This window comes from Colias croceus, chromosome 10 (genome assembly GCF_905220415.1).
Source record: "Colias croceus chromosome 10, ilColCroc2.1".
Lineage (NCBI taxonomy): Eukaryota > Metazoa > Arthropoda > Insecta > Lepidoptera > Pieridae > Colias > Colias croceus.
This window is the reverse complement of record NC_059546.1, coordinates 2,559,291-2,586,138: the sequence shown is the minus strand read 5'-3', so window position 1 is coordinate 2,586,138 and position 26,848 is coordinate 2,559,291. Positions and strand designations below refer to the sequence as shown.

Genomic DNA, 26,848 nt, shown 5'->3' with positions numbered 1-26,848 from the left:
TACGTGTGTACTACACGTGTGTAAAAAAAATGTGTGCGCACACATTTTTTTTATTATTTTAAATTACAATCTTTTCGATTACATTTACAAGTGTGGCCCAACAGATTTTTATAAATCTTGCCTCTGATCTAAACTTTCTATATTTAAAAAAAGCGATTAGTGTTTATAATAATTATAAACACTAATCGCTTTTTTGTGATGTATAGCCAGTATTTCGCGTTTGAGGACATTAAGCCAAATTTTTCTTCCAATTTTCATTACCTTTTGTGATGTGAATCTAACTTTGTATGGAATTATTATCAGTGACCTTATGAAACATTTACATGACAGATAATAGCATAGTAGCGGTAATTTGGTGATTTTTTTTTATTAGTGGGTTTGAGTTCCAATATTGTAAATAGTTATTTGTAGGTATTATTTTCTTATACTGTATATGTGTGACATGCGAGCTAATATTTATTATTTTATTACACGCTTTATATTAGCTTCACCTGTATGTTTGTATGTTTGTAACCGACTTCTTTGGGCTCGATTTTGACCCACTTTAAAAGGCCAGATTTCGTTCAAACTTTGTAGATTTATTGAGGACCGATGACAATACACTAATTTGATAAAATTTTCTATTTTTTAGTTCGGTTTTCTATAAAAAGCGTGTTTTTTAGTTTTTTTAAACTATTATTATTTTATTCTATAGTTTCTGATGTTTACATGTGCTGCTAAAGTAACAATTTAAAATGTATGAGATATTAGAAATTACATATTATTATTATAGTGCATATCTACAAATACAAGTTTAGGACAGGGATAGGTGCTTATTTTGATCATTTATTTATTTTAATCCCCTCAATAAAATAATGCTAATAATAATGATTGTGTACGTCTTTCGTTATAAATACTCATAATAATAGATGATAGAGCATATGATCTGAGGAGAAAAATAATGTCTAGGAGTGTGTAACAGAGATAGAATGATGTAGATCTTATTAGAGTAAGCGAGACGGGATGAGATATTAAAAGTAATTTCTTGTGATCTACAAATGATTACAAATTGTATTTTAATTAGTTTCAAATATATTCTTTATTTAAGAGGCAGTTGTTAATAATATTAGTAGAGTGTAGAAAAGTTCCTTTTATTTTGTTTTGTTACATTACATGAATTCCTCTTCTCTCCCTCTGTCATAATATCTAGATATTAAATCATGAATTCATTTACTTTAAAATAAATTCCCTTGTTAACAATACGATTAGCCATCTATGAAGAAAGATATAACAATTTGTTACAAACTAATGTAAAATTAGAAGAACGCATTGAAATTTTTTTTAAAAACACTTCGGTATAAGGAGAGTATGAGATCATAATCTCAGTGCGGAAAGTTGGTATAACCCGCGCCAAAATATGAGCGATTATAAATAAAATACTAAATTGTATTGTCATTTGTTCATATTAAGCTATCCCGCTCGCACAAGTTAAAAGATGTGTAAAATAGCATTATTTTAATTGAATACATTTTGTACAACTATGTGTTTGTATTATGACATGTATTGTGAAAAATCAAGATCTAAAATAATTTACTCTTTGTGTGTAGAATTTTATTACGTAGCGTCTATGTCGTGTTGTGTATAATTAGGTAATTTTTAAGCTAATATAAGCCCTAATAAACTTATTTAAATATATCTTTAATTAAATTTACTAAGAAATCATTTACGTCTTTTATTTAAATGAGAAATATTAGTAATGAAGTAATTTTAGTGCATGATATACTCAATATTGAATTTTTGTTTCAGCAAGAATAGTAATGAAAAAAAATGGGAAACAACTTCTTGAACTTGGGAACCATGCTTTTCATATTCATAGAACTGTGATCGTCGGCGGTATTGAGAAGATCCGTTGGGCGTGTAAGAATGCCAGGAAGGGTTGCAAAGCGTATCTGTATACTATTGAAGGGGAAATAATTGTAAATCATAAATTCAGTCATGATCATGATTAAGTGATTCAGTAATATATTAGAAATAAAATATAAAATACTTATTTTATGGGTCCTCTACACAGTGGGCAGCGTTGGGCGAGTAGAGGCAATCACGATAGTGTAAAGGGCCTTAATGTCAATGATCGGCCGTCATTTAAGATTTTTTTTCATATAGCGTAATGGCGGCAAACATCGACCATCATTTGTTGGACCAACGCTGCAAATTGTGCACCCATTAGTTAGATTGTATCTAATCGGCTACGCTTACTACGAGTCGTAGATCGCGCTACGACTGTTGAGCTACGTGTAGGCGGTAGCTACGATTCGTGATTTGACATTTTCCCACAGCAACCCAAATATAAAAAATATGTAGTAGATAATAAATTTAATTAGATATTTATATAAAATGTAGAGCGTTCTTATTGACAATTATAATTACAGAATTATGTTGTTCTGTTTTATAATATTTTCAATGTTGATAGTTAGAATAATTCGTAAATTTTACATTTGTGTGTCGTTGGAAATTCACTTAATTTTGTAATGCTTAATGCCAAACATTATAATTTGGAAAAATGGAGTCCTGCATTTTAGTTTAATTTCAGTTCATAGAACATATTATATGTAACTAATGAATTATGTTTATAATTGTATTAAAAGTTATTTGAAAAGAACTTTAATTTATTGTTTTCTTACCTACCACAATTCACATTTGGGACTTATACATATTTTTATGTATAATTACAGTAATTCAATTCATACTTTTTATTATTATTTCCGATTTCCTATTATTAATATAATAATTTCAGCATCAGCGCTGTTTGTCGTATCGCGGCGAGGTGGTACTCAAATACAGTACAAAGGCTACAAGTACTCTATACGAAAGAATCAAATAAAGAAAAAGAAGACAAGCCACAAGAAGTGGTACTGTTCCAGCCATCACTCAAGAGGCTGTTCAGCGAATATAATCACTGTTAATGATGTTATTGTGTCCATCCGTGGGTCCCATACACATGATGGGAAACTTGTGTCGTGATATTTTTGACATCGGCAATATTAAGTCTATGTGATTCATTTAAGACGGGCTAGTCACGTTTCTGTAGCAGGGGCAATATTGTAATTGGACCCATAATTAATTGGCTCCTTAATTGTTATATTTTGTTTGTTTTCTGAGACACATGTAATAACCTAGTTCAGAAGGCAGAGCAAAATTGTGAACCGAATGTGTAAAATTTGCTAATAAATATTATTTTATTTTATTAACTTTTTAATTTTATATGTAGGGGCAATTTAGAGTAACCTACTGTTGAAATTGCTCCGCCCACTGACCAACCGAAATTGTTCCAATATTGCCCCTACGGTAAGTACGTGAGGAGCCAGCTTAAGAATGTTAGTGATAAGAATCAACTAGTAATAGGTAAAGGTGGCCAGTTTTGTTTGTTTTTTTTTCTAGTCTTTGAATTTCAGCTAATTACAAGGCAAATGTGTTTTTCTTGATTAAATTAGTCATTAGGTTGCTTTAATCTCATTTAGTTACCATACAAAGTTTTAAAATGGGTAAGTTTTGTATTTTTTTTATGTGAAGTAAAAATTCATTTTATTTTAGTCACGATAAGCTCTCTCTTTATAGGTATTTTGTTGTCTTGCCATGACTTTGTATAAATAAATTACTTGTTTTTAATGCATTCCATTTCTCGAATATATTGATATTACGTTACCGATAGTTAAGATTTAGCTAAGAATTAGCTCAAACTGTGTACCTATTTATGAAGAGAAATATTTTCTAAAAACAAATGAATCGTTCTAATAAATAATGAGTTACATATTTGTTTTTTATTCCGCTCTCTCGTGGGTATTTCATTTATTAAGGGCTGATTTTTCAATCCTTGGTTAAAACTTATCCGTCCAATAAAGTATTACACGATAATATTAAAATGTCACCTATAAACTGTCAAATGCAAGTAATTAGAATACATTTTTGAAATGGTAGTTTAATACGTTATTCAACGAATAAGTTTCAACCAAGGATTGAAAAATCAGCCCTAAATAGAAAGCCAATTTTCAGCACAGAATAAGTTATCATTGTAATGAAGTTTTGTTAATATCTAAATCATTTATAATTGCATTACATTTGAGAAATTTATAAACCATCAAATTTCTACCTTGTACACAGTTACCAAACGTTACATATTACCAACATACAACATGACTTATGTATCTAAACCTTCTTACTGCTTTCCAGTGGAGTACATAAGATCGAAGCGGGGGCAGCCCTTGATCCGCTACAAGAATTACACGTACCACGTGTCCGCTCGCAGCGCTGTGCGCACAAGATGGCGCTGCTCAACCCACAACAGTCAGGGCTGTCGCGCGGCACTTACTACGGTGTGCGATCAGATTATACGCGCTACACACGAGCATACTCATCCGCCGACTAACTACTAAACTACTTTCGGGTGGAGTACATAATATCGAAGCGGGGGCAGCCCTTGATCCGCTACAAGAACCCGCTGTCATCGCTGTCCGCACAAGATGGCTCTGCTCAATACACAACAGTCAGGGCTGTCACGCGGCACTTATCACGGTGTGCGATCAGATTTTACGCGCTACACATGAGCATACACATTCACCGATTTATTAGTGTATTATATTGTAAATGTTATGTACATATTTCCTAATAAGTTAAGTAAAATATTTTATAATTATAATCAATGAGTTATACCTAATTATTTGTTTTGTTATTTTATTACATCTAAATCGCTGTTGTTTATTATCTATTTTTTTTTAGAAAAATTATCATTTCCTATACTCCAGAAATACTGTTAATATCTACCTACTGTATTGTTTTCAGGGATCTCCACGGAATATAAAATGATACCAACACGGTCAGGGAAGCACCTTTTGATGGTCAATGGGTACACGTTTTCACAATGTAAAAACTCAAAGAACTTCTACTGTTCGAAGAAGGACGCGGGATGTAAAGCGAGGGTTAAACTTACAGCGGACCAGAGGATTTCAAATGATCACTCTGATTTCCGTCATTTTCACCCGCCTCCACAATATATAATTACATCCAGTGGTAATTACTATAAAGTAAAGAGTTAGTGTTTTTATTACTTTATTAAGAAACATTATTCTTTTAAGTACAAGTGTGGTGTAGGTGTTTCAATAAATTGAAAATGTTAAATATTTTTGGGTATTATTCTAGATACGATTATTCCGAGAAAGGCATAGAAATAATTTAGTTTCTTTTACTTTAGTATCTTGACTGTGTTGTTTAAGTTATAATAATATTGGTTTTTTTTTGTATAAGTAGTTAATAACCTAGATTTATTTTGTTAGTAACAATAATCCAATTATTTTTGAAACAGTATTGTAGTTCCGAATCGATTACCTTTATTTGAATTTATTTTAAGGTCTATGGAAAAATCAAAAAATATTCTGTATCTTCGAAACTTTTATGAAAGACTCAAGTAGCTTGAATAAATAAATTAAATAATTATGATCATTGTTGGTCGAGCAGTGGTGGCTCATTGGTGAGACCTCGGACTTCGAATCGATAAGTCCGGGGTTTGAGACCAGGCGAGCGCGCCGGAAATAAATTGATTTTTCAATTTATCTGCGCATGTTGTAACATCACTGGTCGAACGGTGAAAACATCGTGAGGAAACCGACATGTCGAAGAATTAAATGGTTCGACGACATGTGTCATCCGCCAACTCGCACTTGGCCAGCGTGGTGGATTATGGCCTGTACCCTCATAGGAGGCCCGTGTCCCAGCAATGGGAACGTATATGGGCTGCTGCTGATCATTGTTGACCTTGTCACATAACATAAGAGTAAATGATAAATATAAAACAAAGCATGGTGCAACTCTATTCCTAACCACCGATTTTACATACGTTCCTTATTTCAGGACCAATATTCACGACATCCGAGCGTGGTGCTCGCATGATCTCATACCAAGGTTACAAGTTCCTGAGACAGTGCGAGTCGGGGCAGAAGACGAGGTGGTGGTGTGGTACACATAACAACAGGGGGTGTAGAGCGGTCATACATACTATTGGCTCGTCTATTATACGCCTGAAGAATGTACACAACCATCCGCCGACGTATGGCAGACATGCGTTTTGATGTGTACTTATAATGTGTCATGTGTTGGAATCGAACTCTTTTTTGGGCTCGATTGCAAATCAATTTCTTTTCGTTATTTGTTATGTTTGGAATGTAAGAAGAGTTTGGATTTTTTTTATTTGTGTTTGCATTTTAAAATTAATGTTTGTGTATATGCAATCGAGTTGCAGTCTATTTGAAAATTCGAATAGATTGAGACAAAATAATTTTCTTAAGAACACCTCAAAGCATATTTAATACTTTAATTGTGAGATAGTATGATGTAGAGAATAGTTTGTATAGTTTAGTTATTAATCCAACTAACTAAAGTTCCTTATTATTTACGCACAAAATATATTCTATAGAAACCATTATTTAATATACAGAAGTATCACCTCTTTGTTTATTAAAGTGAAACTTTTATTACATCGTCTCAAACTTTTTGGTCTGTGTAGCGCATGTCGCGTGACTCACGATACGTACGATAAATATCGTACAAATACGATAATTTTTTCATTTTTAGTTAAATGTGTTTGTGAAAAAAAGTTTCACTTTTACCGTGGTTTCATAAAACCACACAACGTTTTTTTTTTTAATTTAAGGACGTTTTTTAAATCATATAAATAAAGTCCTAAAACTGAATATATTGTAAGAATTTTTTTATAATTTTCTTGCAAACATTTAAAGTATTCTTTGTGTTAGTCATTAGACAATTAAATAGCCTCAGTGTGCATTTTCATTATGCGGGATGATTGAAATATTATAAGGTAATTGTATTGGTACCTTAAATAAACATGCAACTAATGTAGCTATTTTGAAATATTATGTATTATAAGTAATATTGGCAGTTATTAACATTGGCCTGATAAATATTAATATATTGTAAGAAAAATTCACTAAAGTAGAACCTATTCGTAAATAGTAACATATTATAGGTATATGTTAACATATTATGGCCTTATGAGTATAGCAATGATATTATGAAATGTGAGTAGATACATATATCATTTAGTTTAATTCTAGTATTATACAGTGAGATTAGATGAGTAATTTCTAACACATGAGTAGATAAACTATACATGGTACAAAGCTTCTTAAGGACGTATAAGATCAACTTGTTACAAACTTAATAGTTCAGGATACATCGCCCAGTTTTGCAAGTGACTACTATCAAGCTGATTTTCCGTTTGTAGCTTTATTTTGATGAGACACCGAATAATTTCGTGTACGAAACTCTCGATTGTGGTAGCTAACAGAGATAACAAGGATAAAATTGAACTATAATAAAATTTATTTACTTACCTGTTGTAATCCTACTATTCGCGCGGTTGTAGGAAGCTTTGCCTCTGTACTATTTATCTACTCACGTGGTTTAAGCAGCTTTCTTCTTTATTTTGAAAAAAAAATAGATGGTATTTATAATGGTATAAATTTGGAAAGTTTTCTATTATATTGTTTTTAATGTGATTTTTTTGTCATTTATGTGCTTTAATATAGATATATTTAAGACGCTTGAGAAGAAATTAAACTTTTCTATGTAAGGTGGTTTGACTGTGGCTTTATATCTCTATAATTGAAGCTTTACGTATATATAAATAAATATAATTATCAATAAAGTTTGTGTCTCAATTGTATATTGCTATTGGATACAAAGTTATTTTAACAACTTGCCATGTCATTCTAAATTCCTGTGTAGAAAATGCAGATGTACAATAGGACGTATTGTTTTAAAAAAAATGTAAATTATCTTTTAAAAAAGCTTTTGAATGGTTGTATAATACTGAATATCAAATGCTACAAGAATCGCATTTTATCGTCACGTCATGAACGGGTTCGAATCCCGCCTCGTGATCGAACGTTTTATTTCCTTAAAAAAATCCCAAATGCAATACCAAAAAAAAAAACAATCCAATCACCAGATTAAAAAAAAAATGTTTAAATTTTATACTTTCGTTTCATTATTGTTGTTTTTGTACAGGAGCCGTGTTTTCAGTGTCCAAGCGTGGGTCGAAAATAATAATTTTGAATGGTTTTTCGTTTTTCAAACAAAGGTCAATTGGATTGAAAACGAGATGGTGGTGCCAATTTGTACGTACCGGCTGCAAGGCGTTTTTCTATACTTGTGATAATGAAATTATAAGAATTAATGAGAATCATAATCACGGATGAAAAAATTGCTACGTATTTGTCATAGTTTTTGCATGTAGTATTCCACAGCAGGTCTGGAACATTCATTTAATTTTTTTTACAATTTCTGTAATGTGTTGTGTTTTTAAGGAATAAAAAATAATTAAAGCACGCTGAAATTTCTAATTTTACTTGTTCCCATTACAAAAAAGAAACTAAAATCATAAATTATAACGAATAGTGTAGTTTTATTGCGACTCCCATATTATTTCCAATCACGAATGTGAATTTTAAGTTTTATTTCTTGAAGCTTAGTTTGCCATAACACAATAAGCTTAACTGTTTCCCTTACCACTAGGTACCATTAAATAATTGTCACTCACACTATAAGCCTAATAAATAAGCTTATTATTAAGCTATTATGTACCCATCATTGGACACTACTAAAGCAGATCTCTTTTCAGAGCGCCCCACCTTCTTCACGTCAAAAATCGGGGCTAGAATCATGCGACTCCGCGGCTACTGGTACACTCGTCACTCCGTCTGTTCCTCCAGGGTTAAGTGGCTCTGCGCTGAGAGCCGCCATCGCCAGTGCCACGCCATCGTGGTGACCATCGGCTGCATGACAGTTGGCAAACATAATAAACACACACACCCTCCAGATACGAACCCCCACTCCGAACTGCAGTTGGTCGATATTCGTTCCTAAATTGTGATTGTTACGGTGATATTCCTAGTATTAAATAAATATTTGAAGTCCTTCGATTGATCTTTTCTTCTCGAAATATGTTTTTTTGCGTTTTAATTTCAATGGGAGTTGATCGTAGTCTCAAGTCAATAGTTAACATGAATAGTTTTATGATAGAGATTTATTAAATGTGTTCCAATTTCTATATTATTACCTGTATAGACGTTTTTTAAACATTTGATCATGTACAAACGAGGATGTCCTGACATTTACAGAGATCTTGGTTTGGCTGTGCACAGAAGGCCACATACACAGTAACAGAGAAATGAAAAATATCACTCTAATTCGCAATGTTCATCCTTTCGCTTGTATGCCAACTTTTTCTTTGAATATAAACACCAAAACATTTTCTCATGGACGAATTATTGACAATAATTGCAACACACCCTTTCCCTTACAGATAAAGGGCCGATAATAATAAACACAGAACGTGGCACACAGATGTTAGTTTTCAACGACTACAGGTACGGTCTGCGCAAGCTTAACGGTTTAAAGGCATACTGGAGATGCGTGAAGCATAGCAGCGGTTGTCGAGGCACAGCCGTCACCATCGAAGACAGAATCATAAGCGTCAAAGAGCACAACCACTTGTACTATTACAGGGGCATTTATAACCAAAGCAATGGCAAATTCTATTGATCTTTTATCACTGATAGCTTTAATATTGGGATCTTTTTGATTAGCACCTTTTTCAAGTATAGTCACAAATATAATCGTTAATGGGTTTGCTGTTTTATTTTTAATATAGTCAGCAAGGTTAATAAAATATTTTAACTCTGTTATAATGTTTTTTTGGCACCTTTCTATATTTGGTCACTCTGCCGTACGTTCTCTTTGGATAAGAGATATTATGTCACGTTATATTATTAATAGATATTTTAACAATGCTAATATTTCTCTTCTAGATGATTGTTGCTTTATAAAGACGGCAAAAGGTCATACAATTTTATTGGTCAGGGGCCACAAGTTCTCATTAAAAACACAAAATGGTGCGAGGAGGTGTTGGGAGTGTACAAAGCGGAGCTATCGTGGATGCAAAATGAACATATGGACTCATGATGATGAAATTTTTCATGTGAAAGATAAACACAATCATCCTTGAATTGTAGAGTGAACGGGTACCTACTAGAAATAGGAAGCGCGTACCGTCTTAAGCCACATCTTAGCTTTCCATCAGGTGAGAGTGAGATATGTTATAGTCAAACTCCAAAGCTGGGGCACTCCTAGGTTGTACTGGTCAAACCTCAGGTCTGGCATAATGACTTGGTCAAAGCCCAAATAAATTAAATATTTCGGCATTTTACTAAACAATTTTCGTCAGTCATTGTCTAACTGTGCGCGTGTGATGCCTATGCTGCGTTCACCTACGCCCGAGACTGCTGCTGACTTAAGTTAAAGGGTAAAATTCAAATGTATTTCGACGATTGCCTGATGGTTTTTGCCAAACCTAAGACAAACTAGTCCTTCTGCGATGAGATTGTGTTTCGGGGTTTGTGCTATTCCAATATAATAACGGATATTTTGTTCAATTAATAAATATTTTCCAACCTTCATCCACCATAAAAAAGTGTGCGTCAATTTAACGCATGATTAACTTTCGCACACACAAAAAAAATCATGTCAACATTTCTAATATTTCTTTTTTAGATGAATGTTGTTTTATAAAGACGGGAAAAGGTCATACAGTATTATTGGTTAGGGGTCACAGGTTCTCATTAAGAACAAAAATGGCGAAAGAAGAACTTGGTATTGTACAAAGCAAAGTTACCGTAGATGCAGAGTTACCATAACAACCGTTGGTGATGAAATAATATTAGAGAAAAATGAACACAATCATCTTTAAAATGAAATAACTATTGTAAAATATTAAGGTCTAATTAAGGTAACATATTAATTATTAAGTATGTTTATAAAATATTGTTTAGTTTTTATTTATTTTATTTTATTGTATAATTCAAATAAGATTTTAATGTCTCCCTTTATACAGCAAACACTTGTCCTTTGCCTAAGAGGTCGTCTGGTAGAGATCACTCTGAAGTAATAAGGCCGCCCCGTTACACATAATATTAAAGCTTTAACAATGAGATTTAGTATTTACTTTTAAATTTTATAAAAATGATATGTGTATATTTAAAACTTTATAGTTAAAGAAAAAGGCCTATTTAGATTAGAGCGGTATCCGCTACTGCGTGGGTAGCGGTATTCCGTTGGCACGCGATTACGCTCTTACGCAGTATATTATAGAGTCTCTATAATCGCGTACCGATAGCTATACTCGGAAAGGTGCGCGGAGTCCGAAGCGGATACCGCTCTAATCTGAATAGGCCTTTACGTTCGTAGGTACATAGACTAGACTAGACTAGATACTGTATCAGGTACTTGGATGCATATAGCCGCACATAGTATGTATCTCCGTCTTGTTGGTATTTTTGATAACATATTGTTACTAAATTCTATGTACACTTTGGTATTATTACTGTAAGTACAAAGAATGATTCTGTTTCAATAAATAATATTATTGAAACAGAATCATTCTTTGTACTTACAGAAATTGCTAACATGACAAGACATTTTTTTACCCAACTTTTTCTGTAACGTTTCTGTTTTATGCGACTTTACACGGAAGCGATCGCTACCTAGGATTAAGAAGGCAATTACGTATATATAATATTTTTCTTATGTTAGTATATAGATTTTGGTTGCATTATAGACACAATATACACTTAGATATAAGAATAAATAAAAGAGATGAGTTATTAAAGTACATATATTTTCCTTTTTGTGTTTTACTCCTAAGGATGCTTTTCCACCAATATTTTCAGTTATAATGCTACGAAGTGTTGGAATAACTTGCCTCCACCCTTACGTAACCTTCGTTGCATTAATAACTTCAAAATTAAAGTTGCTGATTTTATTTTTAAATCCTACCGTAACCTACCGTAAAACGTAGCATCTCTCTTTTGTGTGTATTCATTTATATGTATGTTTATTAATTTTTATTATATTCGTTACTATACAATTTTCTTTTACTTATATGTATGATATTTATTATGTGTTTATTTTATGAATATTATTTCCACTCTTCTGTTTCGGTCTATAGCTTGTTCTTCAAACAAGGGGGCCACTGAAAATCAGTGCTGTGCCGTTGATGGCACAGCTAAATACTTAGTTGGTCCCTTTTTGCTAAAGGTCTGCCACACTTTTGTCTCTTTCTCTGTTTTTGTATTTCTTTTCTTTTATTATATCTGTTGTTGGCCTTTGGTAAAGAAATTATTTCTTTCTTTCTTTCTTTCTTTCAATAATGTGCAGCGAGGAATGTGTTTGTAAATAACCAATAGTATCGCTTCAAACGCTAAACGCTCTAAACTTCAAAGTAAATGAAGCGATATGGTTGGCTCTTACAAACACATTCCTCGCTACACATCTTCGCACATTATTGATGCAGAACACTCTATAAATACTAACATGCATCTTATCATACGCATACATTTATGCCAAAATACAGATATTTTATAAATTTCCAATGTTTCTCTTCTAGATAAATGTTCCTTTATAAAGACGGCAAGAGGACATACAATGTTAATGGCCAAGGGTCAGAAGTTCTCATTAAAAACACAAAAAGGCACGAAAAGGACTTGGAGTTGTACAAAGCAAAGTTATCGTGGATGCAAAGTTTTCATAATGACTATTGGTGATGAAATAGTTTTTGAGAAAAATGAACATAATCATCTTTAAAATAGAAAAACTATTGTATGATACAAAAGTATTACTATTTTAACGTAACGTAACTTAGATATAGTAATAAATGAAAGAGATGTGTTCTTAAAGTGTATTTTCTTTTTGTCTTTTTTTTTTTGCTCATACCTACTCTTAAAATTACCAGCACGTGTTTTATCATAAACTAGCGGTCCGCCCCAGCTTCCCCCGTGGTACATATTTACGTTTTCTCTACATAAGAATCATCATCATCCTCGTACATCAAGGAGTATAATAAAAAAAATAATTATTAAAATCGGTCCACCCGTTCACACGTGATGCCGTGACAACGCGAAACGGGTTTCATTTTTATATATTATGTTACCGGAAATGTATGTAATCCGTCATTGTATACAATTCCTAGGAATTGTATATAATTCCTAAAATTGCACGGAAATGTGTGAAATAAATTATTTTATACACATTTCCTAGGAAATCTATACATTTCCCAAATAGCTATCGGAAATGTAAAACACTTAAGATATTTATATGTCGCAGGCAAATTGTATATAATCTGGCCGTTTGCAAACGGTCGGCATTTTGTAGTAACTATGCCGATAATTCGTAATCAGAAATTTTTGGTTTGGATAAGGGGGTGGGTTAGGTTAGGTTCGTGTTTTTTAAAACTACACCGTCGGCTAAAAAGACGAATTTTCGGCATATTAAAACAGCTAGCCGTAATGTAATACGGCGGATTATACAATCTGACTGCGCCAAATATACGTGAGGACAGCGGGACGAGGGGACTGATTACTTGCCAAATGAAAATTTGATTTTATAAGAATAAATATAAGTTGATTTTGTGATATATACGTTAAAAGTTAGATAGTTGATTTTTAAAATGTTAATTAGTAAGATAATAATATGAACATAATATTATCAATTTACTTTACACATTTCCTAATACGATATTGGAATTGTATACAATTCCTAGGAAGATTATACATTTCCTAGGATATGCATGCATTAAATAGTTTTTTAAACAATATTTTATACATTTCCTAAATGGTATCGGAATTTTACACATTTCCTAGGAATTGTATACAATTTCTTGATTTCATACATTTCCGGTAACATATTATACATAATTATATAGATATTTGTATGCCAAGTTACTTATGTTTTATAAATTTCCAATGTTTCTCTTCAAGATGAGTGTTATTTTATGAAGACGGGAAGAGGTCACACAATATTATTGGTGAAGGGTCACAAATATACGCTATATTCAGTTAGTGGCTCGAGAAGGTCTTGGGAGTGCACGAAGCGAAGCTATCGTGGATGTAAAGCTACTGTATGGACTGTTGGTGATGAAATTATTTTGGAGAAAAATGAACAAAATCATCTTTGAATAGAATAACTGTCAATACCTTATTGAATTTGTGGTGTATTTTTGTGCAATCGTATCGAAGGTATACAAGTACATTTTACATTCGAAGACACCTTTTTTAATGACCCTTTTTTACGCAACATTTTCTGTAACATTTGACGTCTGGAAGAGATCGCTACTGCTTTGTGTTCTATTGTATATAATAAATAGAAATATTTAGATATAATAATAAATGAAAGATATGAGTTATTAAAGTATATATTCCTTTTTGTATTTTTTCTTTTCTAGACTACAGGCCCATGTTGAAAAATACCCGCATGTGTTTTATCATAAATATTTGTATGCCAAGTTTTTTTTTTTTATTATTATAAATAGGTAGACGTTTGACCGCTATCCTACCTAATGTAAAGCAGTGATGCGATCTATTTAGGAGCACGTCTACCCAGAAGAAGCCTATTCACTCTGGACTTGAAGAGCTGGATATTGTAGTCCACGGGGAACACCGACAATGGAAGAGAATTCCATTCCTTCGCAGTTCGGATGAAAAAAGAATTTGCATAACGCTGCGTACGTACATGAGGAATGTCGACTGTGAAGGGATGGAATCCCATTCCCCGTCTAGATGTGCGGTGAAGAAATGGGGAAGATGGAACCAGGTGGTGGAGTTCATTCGCACATTCACCAAAATGAATTCTGTAGAAAACCGATAGGCATGCTACTTGCCGGCGATGGTCAAGACTTTGAAGGCCACGACGAATTAATGAGGGATCGCCAATGATTCTACAAGCACGTCTCTCCATTGATTCCAAAGCACCAAGGTGAGTTTTGGCGGAACCCGCCCAAAGATGACTGCAATACTCCACACACGACCGAATTTGAGCTTGGTAGAGTTGAAGGAGCTGTGCCGGTGTGAAGAAATGTCTCACTTTTGCTAATATGCCAAGCTTTTTGGCAGCTACTTGGGCTTTGGCTTCAATGAATTGACGAAAGTTTAGATTTGCAGAAATCGACATACCCAGTAATTCGAGGTTGGGGGTTAATGCTATCGGTACATCATGAAAAGAAGGAGATAGGTGAAGTGGATTCCGCTTCACAGTAAAAAGACACGCCTGTGTTTTGGTAGCGTTAAATTCAACCAGATTATCATTGGCCCAATTCGTGACGTCCAGCAAGGCTGAGTTGATACGCGAAATCATGGCCTCCCGTTCAAATCTGATACTGACCTGAGATGCTTGAGCGCTGGACAGGTACCTCTCAACGACAGTAGTATCATCTGCATAACCGAACATGTTAGGTTTGAGGAGGTCGTTTATGTGCAGAAGGAATAAAGTCGCTGAGAGAACAGATCCCTGAGGAACACCGGCATTAATGGTCATTTCATCTGACGAATAACCGTCAATAATGGCACGAATCGTACGTTCACTCAGGAAATCAGCTATCCAGACGCACAGGTCATTTGGAATTCCATAAGAATTTTCCATAAGAATTTGTCGAAAGCCTTGGAGATGTCATAAGTTACTGATGTTTTATAAATTTACAATGTTTCTCTTCTAGATAAATATTCCTTTATAAAGACCCTAAAAGGTCACACAGTATTAATTGTGAAGGGTCACAGATATACACAAACTTCAGGAAAAGGCCCGAGAAGGACCTGGCATTGTACGAAGCGAAGCTATCGTGGATGCAAAATGTATTGACTGTTGATGATGAAATTGTTTTGGAGAAAAATGAACATAATCATCTTTAAAATAACTGGGAAGACGGTAGTGAATTTGTGGTGTATTTTTGTGTAATCATATCTGTCGACGCAACGACGTCATACGGCTACAGTCAAACTACTAAATAATTATAACTAGCTAAAGTTTACTTTGATCTGTTTAAATAAGTGGTTGATTAATGTAATGAAATAATTAAATTAATTCTTGTGAGTCATGGTTCGCTATAAATACGAGCGCCCCACGGCACACAATGGATTCCGCCCGTATTCACGGGCGGCGCTATACACCTGTTGAAAAGGACGAATCGTCCTGAACAACATTCCCCAGGCAGCCTCCTAACGGAGGCCGCGTGTGTGAAGATCCAGTCGTCACACAATGGATTCACGTGCCGGCCGTCGGAGCGTTCGGAGCTCTCTCTATAGTTACGATGTGGAATAAAAGGGCAGTAAAATACCTACAGGCCCTTTACTTCGAGTATGAGCGCCTGCCCTGATGCTGGTGACATCAGCATTGCTGACGTCAATCTTTTTAAAAATATTCTTGGGGGATACCCTTCTTCCGTCATATTATGTAATGTAATAAATCATAGCGAAAGTGTACAAGTATTACGTTTGTAGATACATTAGATATTATAACTTTTTAAATGTCCCCTTTTTACCCAAATTTTCTGTAACGTTTCTGTTTTAATTTGCTTGGAAGAGATAGCTACTGAGTGATAAGGCCGCCATTTGTACATATTTTTGTCATGTTGCAAGGTTTCTGCTATATATTACATGTTACTCATAGTGTTATATAAATATTTCACCTAGTTTTGGTTTTAATTGTTAGTTTATAAGTCACTATAAAAAAAAAACTGTCGCATTGGGCAAATACCTGTAATAGCATGTGATACAAATTAAAAAAAAATGTTGTATGTTATTGCTGTGTGTTCTGTTCTTTGTAATAAATAAATAATAAGATAAAATAAATAAATGAATGTAACGAGTTAAACAATGAAAGTATATTTTCCCTTTTATCGTTTTCTTTTTCGTCTCTAATCTCTAAAGGGTATGCAAGAAAACTAACATACGTGTTTTATCATAAGCATATATTTTAATAAGGTAATCTTTAATAAATTCTAATAATTATCTTCTAGATAAATGTTCCTTTATAAAGACGGCAAAAGGTCACACTTTATTAATGGTCAGGGGTCACAAGTTCTCATTGAAAACACAAAACGGCACGAGAAGGACTTGGAGTTGTACAAAGCAAAGTTATCGTGGATGCAAAGTTTCCATAAGGACTGTTGGTGATGAAATAGTTTTTAAGAAAAATGAACACAATCATCTTTAAAATAGAAAAACTATTGTATGATACAAAAGTTGTTCTATTTTAACGTAACTTAGATAAATAAAAGAGATGTGTTATTATACTTTGTGTTCTATTGTATATATAATAAATAGAAATATTTAGATATAATAATAAATGAAAGATATGAGTTATTAAAGTATATATTCCTTTTTGTATTTTTCTTTTCTAGACTACAGGCCCATGTTAAAAAATACCCGCATGTGTTTTATCATAAATATTTGTATGCCTAGTTACTGATGTATTATAAATTTCCAATGTTTCTATTCTAGATAAATGTTCCTTTATAAAGACAGCAAGAGGCCACACAATATTATTGGTGAAGGGTCACAAATATACGCAAAATTCAGGAAATGGCCCGAGAAGGTCTTGGGAGTGCACGAAGCGAAGCTATCGTGGATGTAAAGCTACTGTATTGACTGTTGAAGATGAAATTATTTTGGAGAAAAATGAACATAATCATCTTTAAAATAACAGTAAAGACGGTGTTGAATTTGTAGTGTATTTTTGTGTAATCATATCTAATGTAATAAATCATAGCGAAAGTGTACAAGTATTACGTTCGTCTAAGTCCATAGACTTAGCCGGTTATTCCCTCGTTTTATAGAAATTCGAACATTACATTCGAAGACACCTTTTTTTAATGACCTTTTTTACGCAACATTTTCTGTACCGTTTCGCTTTTGCGCAACTGTGTCCGGAAGAGATTGCTACCTAGTTGTAAGTCCGCCATTTCAATATTTTTTTTGTGTTCTTGCTTTATGTTCTATTGTATATAATAAATAGTAATAATTATATATAATAATAAATGAAAGATATGATTTATTAAAGTATATATTCCTTTTTGTATTTTTCTTTTCTAGACTACAGGCCCATGTTGAAATATATCCGCATGTGTTTTATCATAAACTAGCTGTTGCCCGCAGCTTCACTTGCGTGGAAAAGATAAATTTTCATGGTATAAGTATTCATCCCCTATTTTACCCCTTTAGGGGATGAATTTTCTAAAATCCTTTCTTAGGGGACGCCTACGTTATGACATCTACATGCATGCCAAATTTCAGCCCGATCCGTCCAGTGGTTTGGGCTGTGCGTTGATAGATCACTATATCAGTCACCTTTGAGTTTTATATATATAGATATTTGTATGCCAAGTTACTGATGTTTTATAAATTTCCAATGTTTCTCTTCTAGATAAATGTTCCTTTATAAAGACAGCAAAAGGTTACACAATATTATTTGTGAAGGGTCACAAATATACACAAATTTCAGGAAAAGGCCCGAGAAGGGCTTGGCATTGTACGAAGCGAAGCTATCATGGATGCAAAGCTACTGTATTGACTGTTGATGATGAACTTGTTTTGGAGAAAAATGAACATAATCATCTTTAAAATAACAGTGAAGACGGTGTTGAATTTTTAGTGTATTTTTGTGTAATCATATCTAATGTAATAAATCATAGCGAAAGTGTACAAGTATTACGTTCGTAGATACATTAGATATTGTAACTTTTTAAATGTCCCTTTTTACGCATCATTTTCTGTAACATTTCTTTTTTACGCAACTTTGCCTGGATGAAAACGCTACATAGTGATAAGGCCGCCATTTGTACATATTTTTATCATGTTGCAAGGTTTCTGCTATACAGGGTGTCCCACCGTTGGTGTGCTAAGCTCAATTGAGGTTATAGTTTTGCATACGCTGAGTACGTAAAAAATACTTATAAAATTCCAGACGCATTTTTTTCAAATAGATGAATTCTTAAAACTCTATCAAGCAACCCCTAACAAGCATCCCGCCCAACTTTGCCACCAGCACGTGAGCTATCTATTAAGATTGTTTTCATTGATAAAATGCTCACATTAACGAAGCGGTATATCGCGGCTGCGCAAAGTTAGAGAAGAAAACATGGATTTTAAGGAAAAATTTTGCAAAAAAGTTTTGACATAATTTTGTTGTTTAAGTATTTTTTAAGGGATCAGTGTATGCAAACTACAAGTCCCTTCGCGCTTAGTATACCGTTAGTGGGATACCCTGTATATTACATGTTACTCATAGTGTTATAATATAATTATTAGTTTTGGTTTTAATAATTGTTAGTTTATAAATCACTGTCATATTGGGAAAATACCTGTAATAGCATGTGATACAAATAAAATAAAATGACGTATGTTATTGCTGTGTGTTCTGTTCTGTGTAATAAATAAATAATTAGATATTATAAATAAATGAATGTAATGATTTAAATAATGAAAGTATATTTTCCCTTTTATCTATTTATTTTTCGTCTCTAACGTCAAAAAGATATGCAAAAAAGACTAACATATGTGTTTTATGATAAACATATATTATTAATTTATCTTTCTTTTTATTTAAATTGTCTCTGATTCTTTTCGTGTCGTGTAACTGTAAACGGAAGACACAGGCTCCTGAAAAGCAGTACTATCTTAGGAGCGTGGGTCTCTCTAATTTGTAAATTTTTTTAAGTAAAATATACCAAGGTACAGATACATACATGATACAATACAGATATTTTATTAATTTCCAATGTTTCCCTTCTAGATGAATGTTTCTTTATAAAGACGGCAAGAGGTCACACAATGTTATTGGCGAAGGGTCATAAGTACACGCAGAAATCAGGAAATGGCGCAAGAAGGTCCTGGCAGTGCACGAAGCGAAGCTATCGTGGATGTAAAGCTACTGCATTGACTGTTGATGATAAAATTGTTTTAGAGAAAAATAAACATAATCATGATTGAAATGTGATATAATATGTATATATATAATCTTTAAAATATGATATACAGGGTGTCCCACTATCGGTATATTAAGCGCGAAGGAACTTCTAGTTTTGCATACACTGATCACATAAAAAATACCTAAACAACAAAATTACGCCAAAAATTGTTTGCTAAATTTTTCCCTAAAATTCATGTTTTCTTCTCTAGCTTCGCGCAGCCGGCATATAACGCTTCGATAATGTGAGCGTTTTGTCCATGAAATCATAATCTTAAATGATAGCTCACGTGCGGGTGGCAAAGTTGGGCGGGTTGCTTGTTAGCGGTGTACACAAAGAGTTTTAAGAATTCATGTAATAGAAAAAAAAAATGCATCTGGAATTTTATAAGTATTTCTTACGTTCTCAGCGTATGCAAAACTGTAACATTGAGCTTAGAATACCGAAGGGGGGACACCTTGTATATCATCTTTGAAATATGATATATATCTTTTTTAAAATATAGATGTGAAGATAGCGTATTTTTATGAAATTACAGCGATTTAATAATAATTTAAGTGTAAACTAAAATAATAGTGCGTACATAATTAACTTTTAAATGTCTCTTTTTACGGAAATTTTTTTGGGTTGAAAGATGTACGGTTCGTACACCTGGGGATGGTGCTGATATAATAAAACTAAAATGCGAAGACAAAATAATATGCTGTAATATTGCTATGCTATGAAATATTGCTATGCTATGAGTTGCACACGTAGGAACGCGGCACGCGCCGTTTTTAAGTGAACTAATTTTTATGAAATTAAAAATGATGTGACATACATAAAATGATGATATTGCACGATGATGATAGAGATAGGTTTATATCTTATATTCTTTCTTTTATTTTATGTAATAAATAAATGATTAGGTATAATTTTAAATGGATGAGGCAAGTGGTTGAAAGGATTCCTTGCCTATTACATTTTTTTGGTTTCTCTTACTCATAAGATTAAAAAAAATTTAAAAAATAATTATGTGTTTTATTTAATGTATTTGACTATTTCCATGTATTTTGAACTGAAGGTAACTATGAGGTAGATGTCAAAATTTATTCCTTAGTGATAACTGATAACGTGATTTCTTACTACAGGTAGATAACAATAACTTTGTGATAAAAAACCCTTAGCTTCTTAATGGTAATAATTTTGTATATTCCTTATTCAATTGACGAGTACCTAATCATAATAATATGAGATTATGTTTTTTGCAGTACCAATAATTAATTGTGAACTAATTATTTATATTTTTGCTTTTAGCTGCAAATTTCATACAAACACCAAGAGGTCATTTAATACTGATGGTGAGAGGCCACAAGTTCTCACTAAATACTCAAAGTGGTAACAAGAGACACTGGCGCTGCACCAAACATAGTTACCGTGGATGCAAAGCAACAGTAATGACATTCGGTGATAATATTATGTTAGAGAGAAATGAACATTGTCACCCTAAAGATAAGAGACGTTATCCCAAGAACTATGTCGATTGACTTTAAAAAACCTAATTATGGCTCGGAACATCGTACGATCCGATGCGCTGAACACAATTTTAGGTATTAACGGGACGTTAAGGACCAGTGCGCACCTGCACTCGCACCTGCACCTAACTTGCGAACCGCCATTAAGTTTGAATCGAACTGTACAATTGTACAATGTACATACCTACGTGTGACTGTAACAGAAGTGTCAGGCAACAAAAAAAATTGTATTGGACTTTTTTTGGACTTCTTTTGTTGTTCATGTTAATAGTTTATATAGTACATTTCCTTTTTTAATGTTCAATTGTATTATGCGTTGTATTTTCATATTTTAATAATTTCACAATAAGGGGTAATATTCGATATGTACATAATGTAATTTTTATTTGGATTGTTCGCAATAATTTAATTTTGTATTATTCCATGATTGTGATTTATAAAGTAGGTATGTAAGTACAGTACTCCCAAACTGATAATGCGCATAGAAAAATTCGTCACTGTTCGGCAACTGTCATATTCCCCGAGCCTCCGAAGACGATATGTATATAGAGTGGTTAAATGTATTTTCTCCATGCATAGTTTATTACAATTATGAATTTTATTGTGATTTTATGGTAAAAGAGATAAGTAACGAAATTTGTTTCGAAAATTCAATATAAGCTAATACGAGGATTAATAGCGAGGATAAGCCACACGATTGCGATATATTTGTTGTATTGATTTACTCTGAAAATTCTATACTTAGAACTATTAAAGTGTCTTACTGAAGCTGGCGTAATGATGGATGTATGGAAGGTTAAAATAAGACAAAATTTATATTAAAAAAAAATATTTTTAAACACTGGTTTACATTTAAATTGTAGAAATCTACTCATTAAAATCTCAGTCCAAAGGATTTACAGAATCAGGGATTATCTCTATTTCTGATATCGTAGAATGATCAGAACTTTCTATATGCTCTTATTAATTTTCACTTTCCCCATTGCTATCTGCTACCTGTGCAAATAATCATTTTATCGGAAAATTCTACTTTGAAACAAAACTAAGAAGGGTATGTAACAGCAGCTCTATATAATTCCATACAGAGATTATACGTGCGGTCACCACCAATATATATAGACGACTGACGGATTTTTGAATTTTTTGACTGACAGGCTACCGTCACCTACCGCCCGAATTCTTTTCTATTGTGTATGACTCTGAATTGACTCCTATTTCTTTCGAACAAGGTGCAAGATGCAAGTGCATTGTTTAGGGCACTTACGCTTCGATGATTCGGGGTGATTCGGGTATTTCTGGAAATACGATAATTAGCGAAGATCTGCATGCGCATTATTAATTTTGGAGTACTGTTTACATTCGAATTAGCTTTACTAGAAATAAAGAATAAAACTAAGATAATAAATATTTTTAAACAAAATAAGATATGTGTACTTGTGATAAAATAAATAAGTATACAATTAGTTTGAGTAAGTTTTTTTAACAATGAAAGTTCAGATATTTGAACATAAAAAAATATTTTTTTTTAAGAAATCGTTAATCGTTTCCTTTAGTAATTCAAGATTCATTCAAGATTCGCAAGTTTTTTCGTTCGTAAGATACTAAATGAAAGACAAATGAACAGTATTATTTTACTCCCATATTTTCGGAAATTGATAAACATACCGAATATCATAACTCATTCCCGCGTAAAATGAGAGAGCATTTGTCATATTTTAAAGAAGCGTAAAATTAAGAGCTCTTCTGTGATTGGTCGAACAGTATAATATCTTACTTAATGGATATACTTTAAATAAGAAATATGTAAAAAACAGTGTAACACAAAACCTTACCTTAATACCATGCTCCATTATCCATACCTCCGTTTTTTGAAGACGATTGAATTGAAATAATTTTCAATAGGCTTTCTACGACCAAAGTATTCTAAGATACAACATTTGTAAGACTACTGATCATACTTTTTTTCCAGACGCGCCGATATTCCAGTACAATGCTAAAGGGCATCTAGCACTGATACACAGAGGACAGAAGTTTACGCTGAGTAATAGGCTGAATGAAAAGCGGACGTGGAGATGCTCCAAACAGCGGTCCAGGAACTGCAAGGCGAGGGTCATCACTATGGGCAACGAGATTGCGCTAGAAGCCAATGAACACTCCCACCCGTAAGCGGGGAAAAAATCAATACAGGGATTGCCCAGTGTCCATACAAAAAGGACCGTGTGTGCCAATCACACCTGTCAGAAGGATTGTGGGTTTATAATTTTAATTCTTTCTTTAATCTAATTATTTTATATGATTAATGACGTCACAACTGCTAGTGCAACTTTCCCGGTATTTATATGAAAAATAATAGTGATTAGTAGAACGAAACAAGCCAGCAACTTTGGCGCTCGCTTTAATGAGCTTAATTTGTAAAAGTCACGACGAAAAGGCTAATAGAAGTTTTATCAAAGGGATGGGAAGGCTCTTAATTTATAGTTCGGATCAATTCTAGGCACTAATAAACTTTCATTTATAAATATATATTTTTTTTTTATGTCAGAGCAAGCAAAGGAGCAGGTGGGCCACCTGATGTTAAGTGGTCACCACCGCCCATAAACACTTGTAACACAAGGAGTGTTACAGGTGCTTTGCCGGCCTTTTATGGACAAATAAGCTCTTTTCTTGAAGGCCCCAATGTCGTTGTTGTTCGGGAACACCGCAGGTGGCAGATCGTTCCACAGTTTCACCGTACGCGGAAGGAAGTTGCGGGTGAAGCGGACAGTGGTGGAGCGCCAACCATGCAGATGGTGAGGATGGAACTGGTTTTTACGGCGTGTGGTCCGGTGGTGGAACTGTGCGGCTGGTAAAAGGTGGAATAATTCCTCAGAGCACTCCCCATAGTAGATTCTGTACAGTATACAGAGAGACGCAACGTCTCTTCTTCTCTCAACGTCTCAAATCTTGGGTAATTCGAGTTTCATCTTCTTCTTATATATATAAAAATGAATCGCAAAATGTGTTGGTAAGCGCATAACTCGAGAACGGCTGAACCGATTTCGATAATTCTTTTTTTTATTATATTCCTTGAAGTAGGTACGAGGATGGTTCTTATGTAGAGAAATCGTAAATATGTACCACGGGCGAAGCCGCGGCGGACCGCTAGTTTTCTTATAAATACAGTTCATGTCCAAGTAAGCGATAACAACCGATAAACTGTAAGCATCTAATGTTTTCTTAATCATTATAAAAAAATCACCAATCATCTGCGAAATGCGAGAAAAGCAATAACAACAGAAATAATTTGTTGACATTAAAAATAGCAAATGAAAAGAGTCGACGTTTTTATAACTACTAGCTGTGCTCCGCGGTTTCACTCGCATTTCTCCGCTTCTGTTCGTCTTTGTGAGATGATATATAGCCTATATCCTACCTCGATAAATGGACTATCTAACACCGAAAGAATTTTTCAAATCGGACCAGTAGTTCCCGAGATAAGCGCGTTCAAACAAACAAACTCTTCAGCTTTATAATATTGCTAGCTGCTCCGCGCGGTTTCACCCCCGTGGCTTCACTCCTGTTGGTGGTAGCGTGATGATATATAGCCTTAAATATTATTTCGGTGTTAGGTAGCCCATTTATCGAGGAATGCTAAAGTTAGGCTATATATCAACACGCTTAGACCAACAGGAGCGGAGCCACGCGGGTGAAACCGCGGAGCGCAGCTAGTCTAACATATTATTAATTATTATATAGTTGTATGAATGTAATTAATAAAATGTTATCTTACCATAGTAATCAATAATTTAATTTTATGTAACTTAATACATTATTTTTAAACCAAAACATTTAGACATAGTTACATATTTTTCAGGATTACCATCGATATATTATTCTGAAACTGTAAGGACTCGTAGAGGGAATTTAATCCACAATGGGTATAAATATTTTAAAATAAGAGAGATGGGAAACAAAATAACGTGGAGATGTACAAAGCACACCTCTAGAAAGTGTAATGTGTTCGCTCTCACTGTGGGTGATGAGGTGTTTGTGAAGAAAACACATACACACTAAGTATCTTGTTCTTTTTGTCCAAATAAACTGATATACATATAATAAAACTTTTCTTTTTTATACTTTAGTTTATTTTTAACTTTTGTGTTTTAAATTTTATTGTACTTAAGTTCTTTCTTTCAAAAAACGAAAAGCTTTCAAATTGTCAGATAAAGACCAAATTTAAATGTATATTTTTAAAATAATACAAGAATCATCAAAATCACCCAGTCGAATTGAGAAAGTCATCCTATTTTGAAGTCGGTTGAAGAGCATTCACAAAATTGTAAATATATTTATTTGAGATAATACAGTTTTTTTTTCTTTAACATTCATAAAGACATAAGTATTTTAATAATAAGAATCTTAATAATTGTCGAGGTAAGTAAACACATAAACTAAGGTATTGTTTATAGTATATAATATATTGTTACACGAATATTGTGTTCGAACATGAATTTAGTTAAACATACGGAATTTCGATTATACAGAAAATAATCTATACGAAACCATTGAAGTCGTTTTCAAATCAGTTAATTATATCATCACATTACTTTTTCTTCAAAAAACATTCTACACTAAGGTATAAATTTTGAATACGAATTAAAAAAATATAACCTTCAAAGGTCAATAATAAATTTTAACCTCTTTAATAGGAGTAGTGTACATAAGGACAAAAGGTACCACACAACACATAGAACTCGACAGTTACGTATACAGTCTACACACATCGACCGGCTTGAAGGGACGGTGGAGATGCTTGAAGCAAAGGAAAGGGTGCAGAGCGGTTCTCATGACGTACGGTGATGAAATTGTTTCGGTCAAGAGTACACATAACCACGACCCGTAATCCGGTGAAATTAGACATAAGGCCGGTTGCAGAGCTTCACCGACCATCAGTGCGTACGTCAGTCGCGCTTGTCATATATATGGAAATTCATAAAACCGTTCATAGCTAGGCCGACCATACGCACGCGAATTTCCATACATATGACAAGCGCTGATGGTCGGTGAAGCCCTGCAACCGGCCTAAAAATAGTGGATAAGTATAGTAGAGCCATTTTAATAGGCAACATTTGACAGTTCAACAAAATTCAACAACGTAACCTAGTAACGACGACATAGAATAACATGATATTTCGTTTTGTTAGAACTGCACATTTGCTTAACTTTTTTCAATTACGATTACATATTTATAATAATAATGACCGATAGAAGTTATTTAAGATTTCATTTTACTGATAAACCATCCTAAAAATAATAAACAATTTCTGAATTGAAGAACTGACGTCGCTACAATTTTGTGTCAATAAACCTTTTTTCTTTTTAAATACTAGAGACGTTACTCTAAAAATCGAAATCTGACATCTAGAATCGAATGCATTGATTACTTGTGAATAAAAATCATCATAAATTAATAAATTCGATTGACAAATGTTTCAAATCCGTATCGATTAATACACTT

General features: G+C 33.4%; 1 protein-coding gene and 1 long non-coding RNA gene across 23 annotated transcripts in view; both read left to right on the top strand.

The window, feature by feature from the left end:
• Nucleotides 1-26,848, top strand: part of LOC123694735 (protein tramtrack, beta isoform) — a 437,925-nt gene that overhangs the window by 173,692 nt on the left and 237,385 nt on the right. Inside the window, exon 5 of one of the 22 annotated variants that reach the window (XM_045640274.1) lies at nucleotides 9,353-9,675. The exons of 19 other annotated variants lie outside the window; for them this stretch is intronic. In XM_045640274.1, coding sequence (XP_045496230.1) covers nucleotides 9,353-9,591 — 239 coding nt within the window. In that variant the 3' untranslated portion in view covers nucleotides 9,592-9,675. Of the gene's footprint in view, nucleotides 1-4,815; nucleotides 5,154-8,668; nucleotides 8,967-9,352; nucleotides 9,676-26,848 lie in introns of those variants that run through there. 2 more of the 22 variants (XM_045640266.1, XM_045640259.1) reach the window with 2 other exon arrangements.
• On the top strand, nucleotides 6,669-7,693 carry LOC123694772. The gene is made up of 2 exons (XR_006751859.1): nucleotides 6,669-7,209; nucleotides 7,455-7,693. It is a non-coding gene; the product is annotated as an uncharacterized LOC123694772 (long non-coding RNA).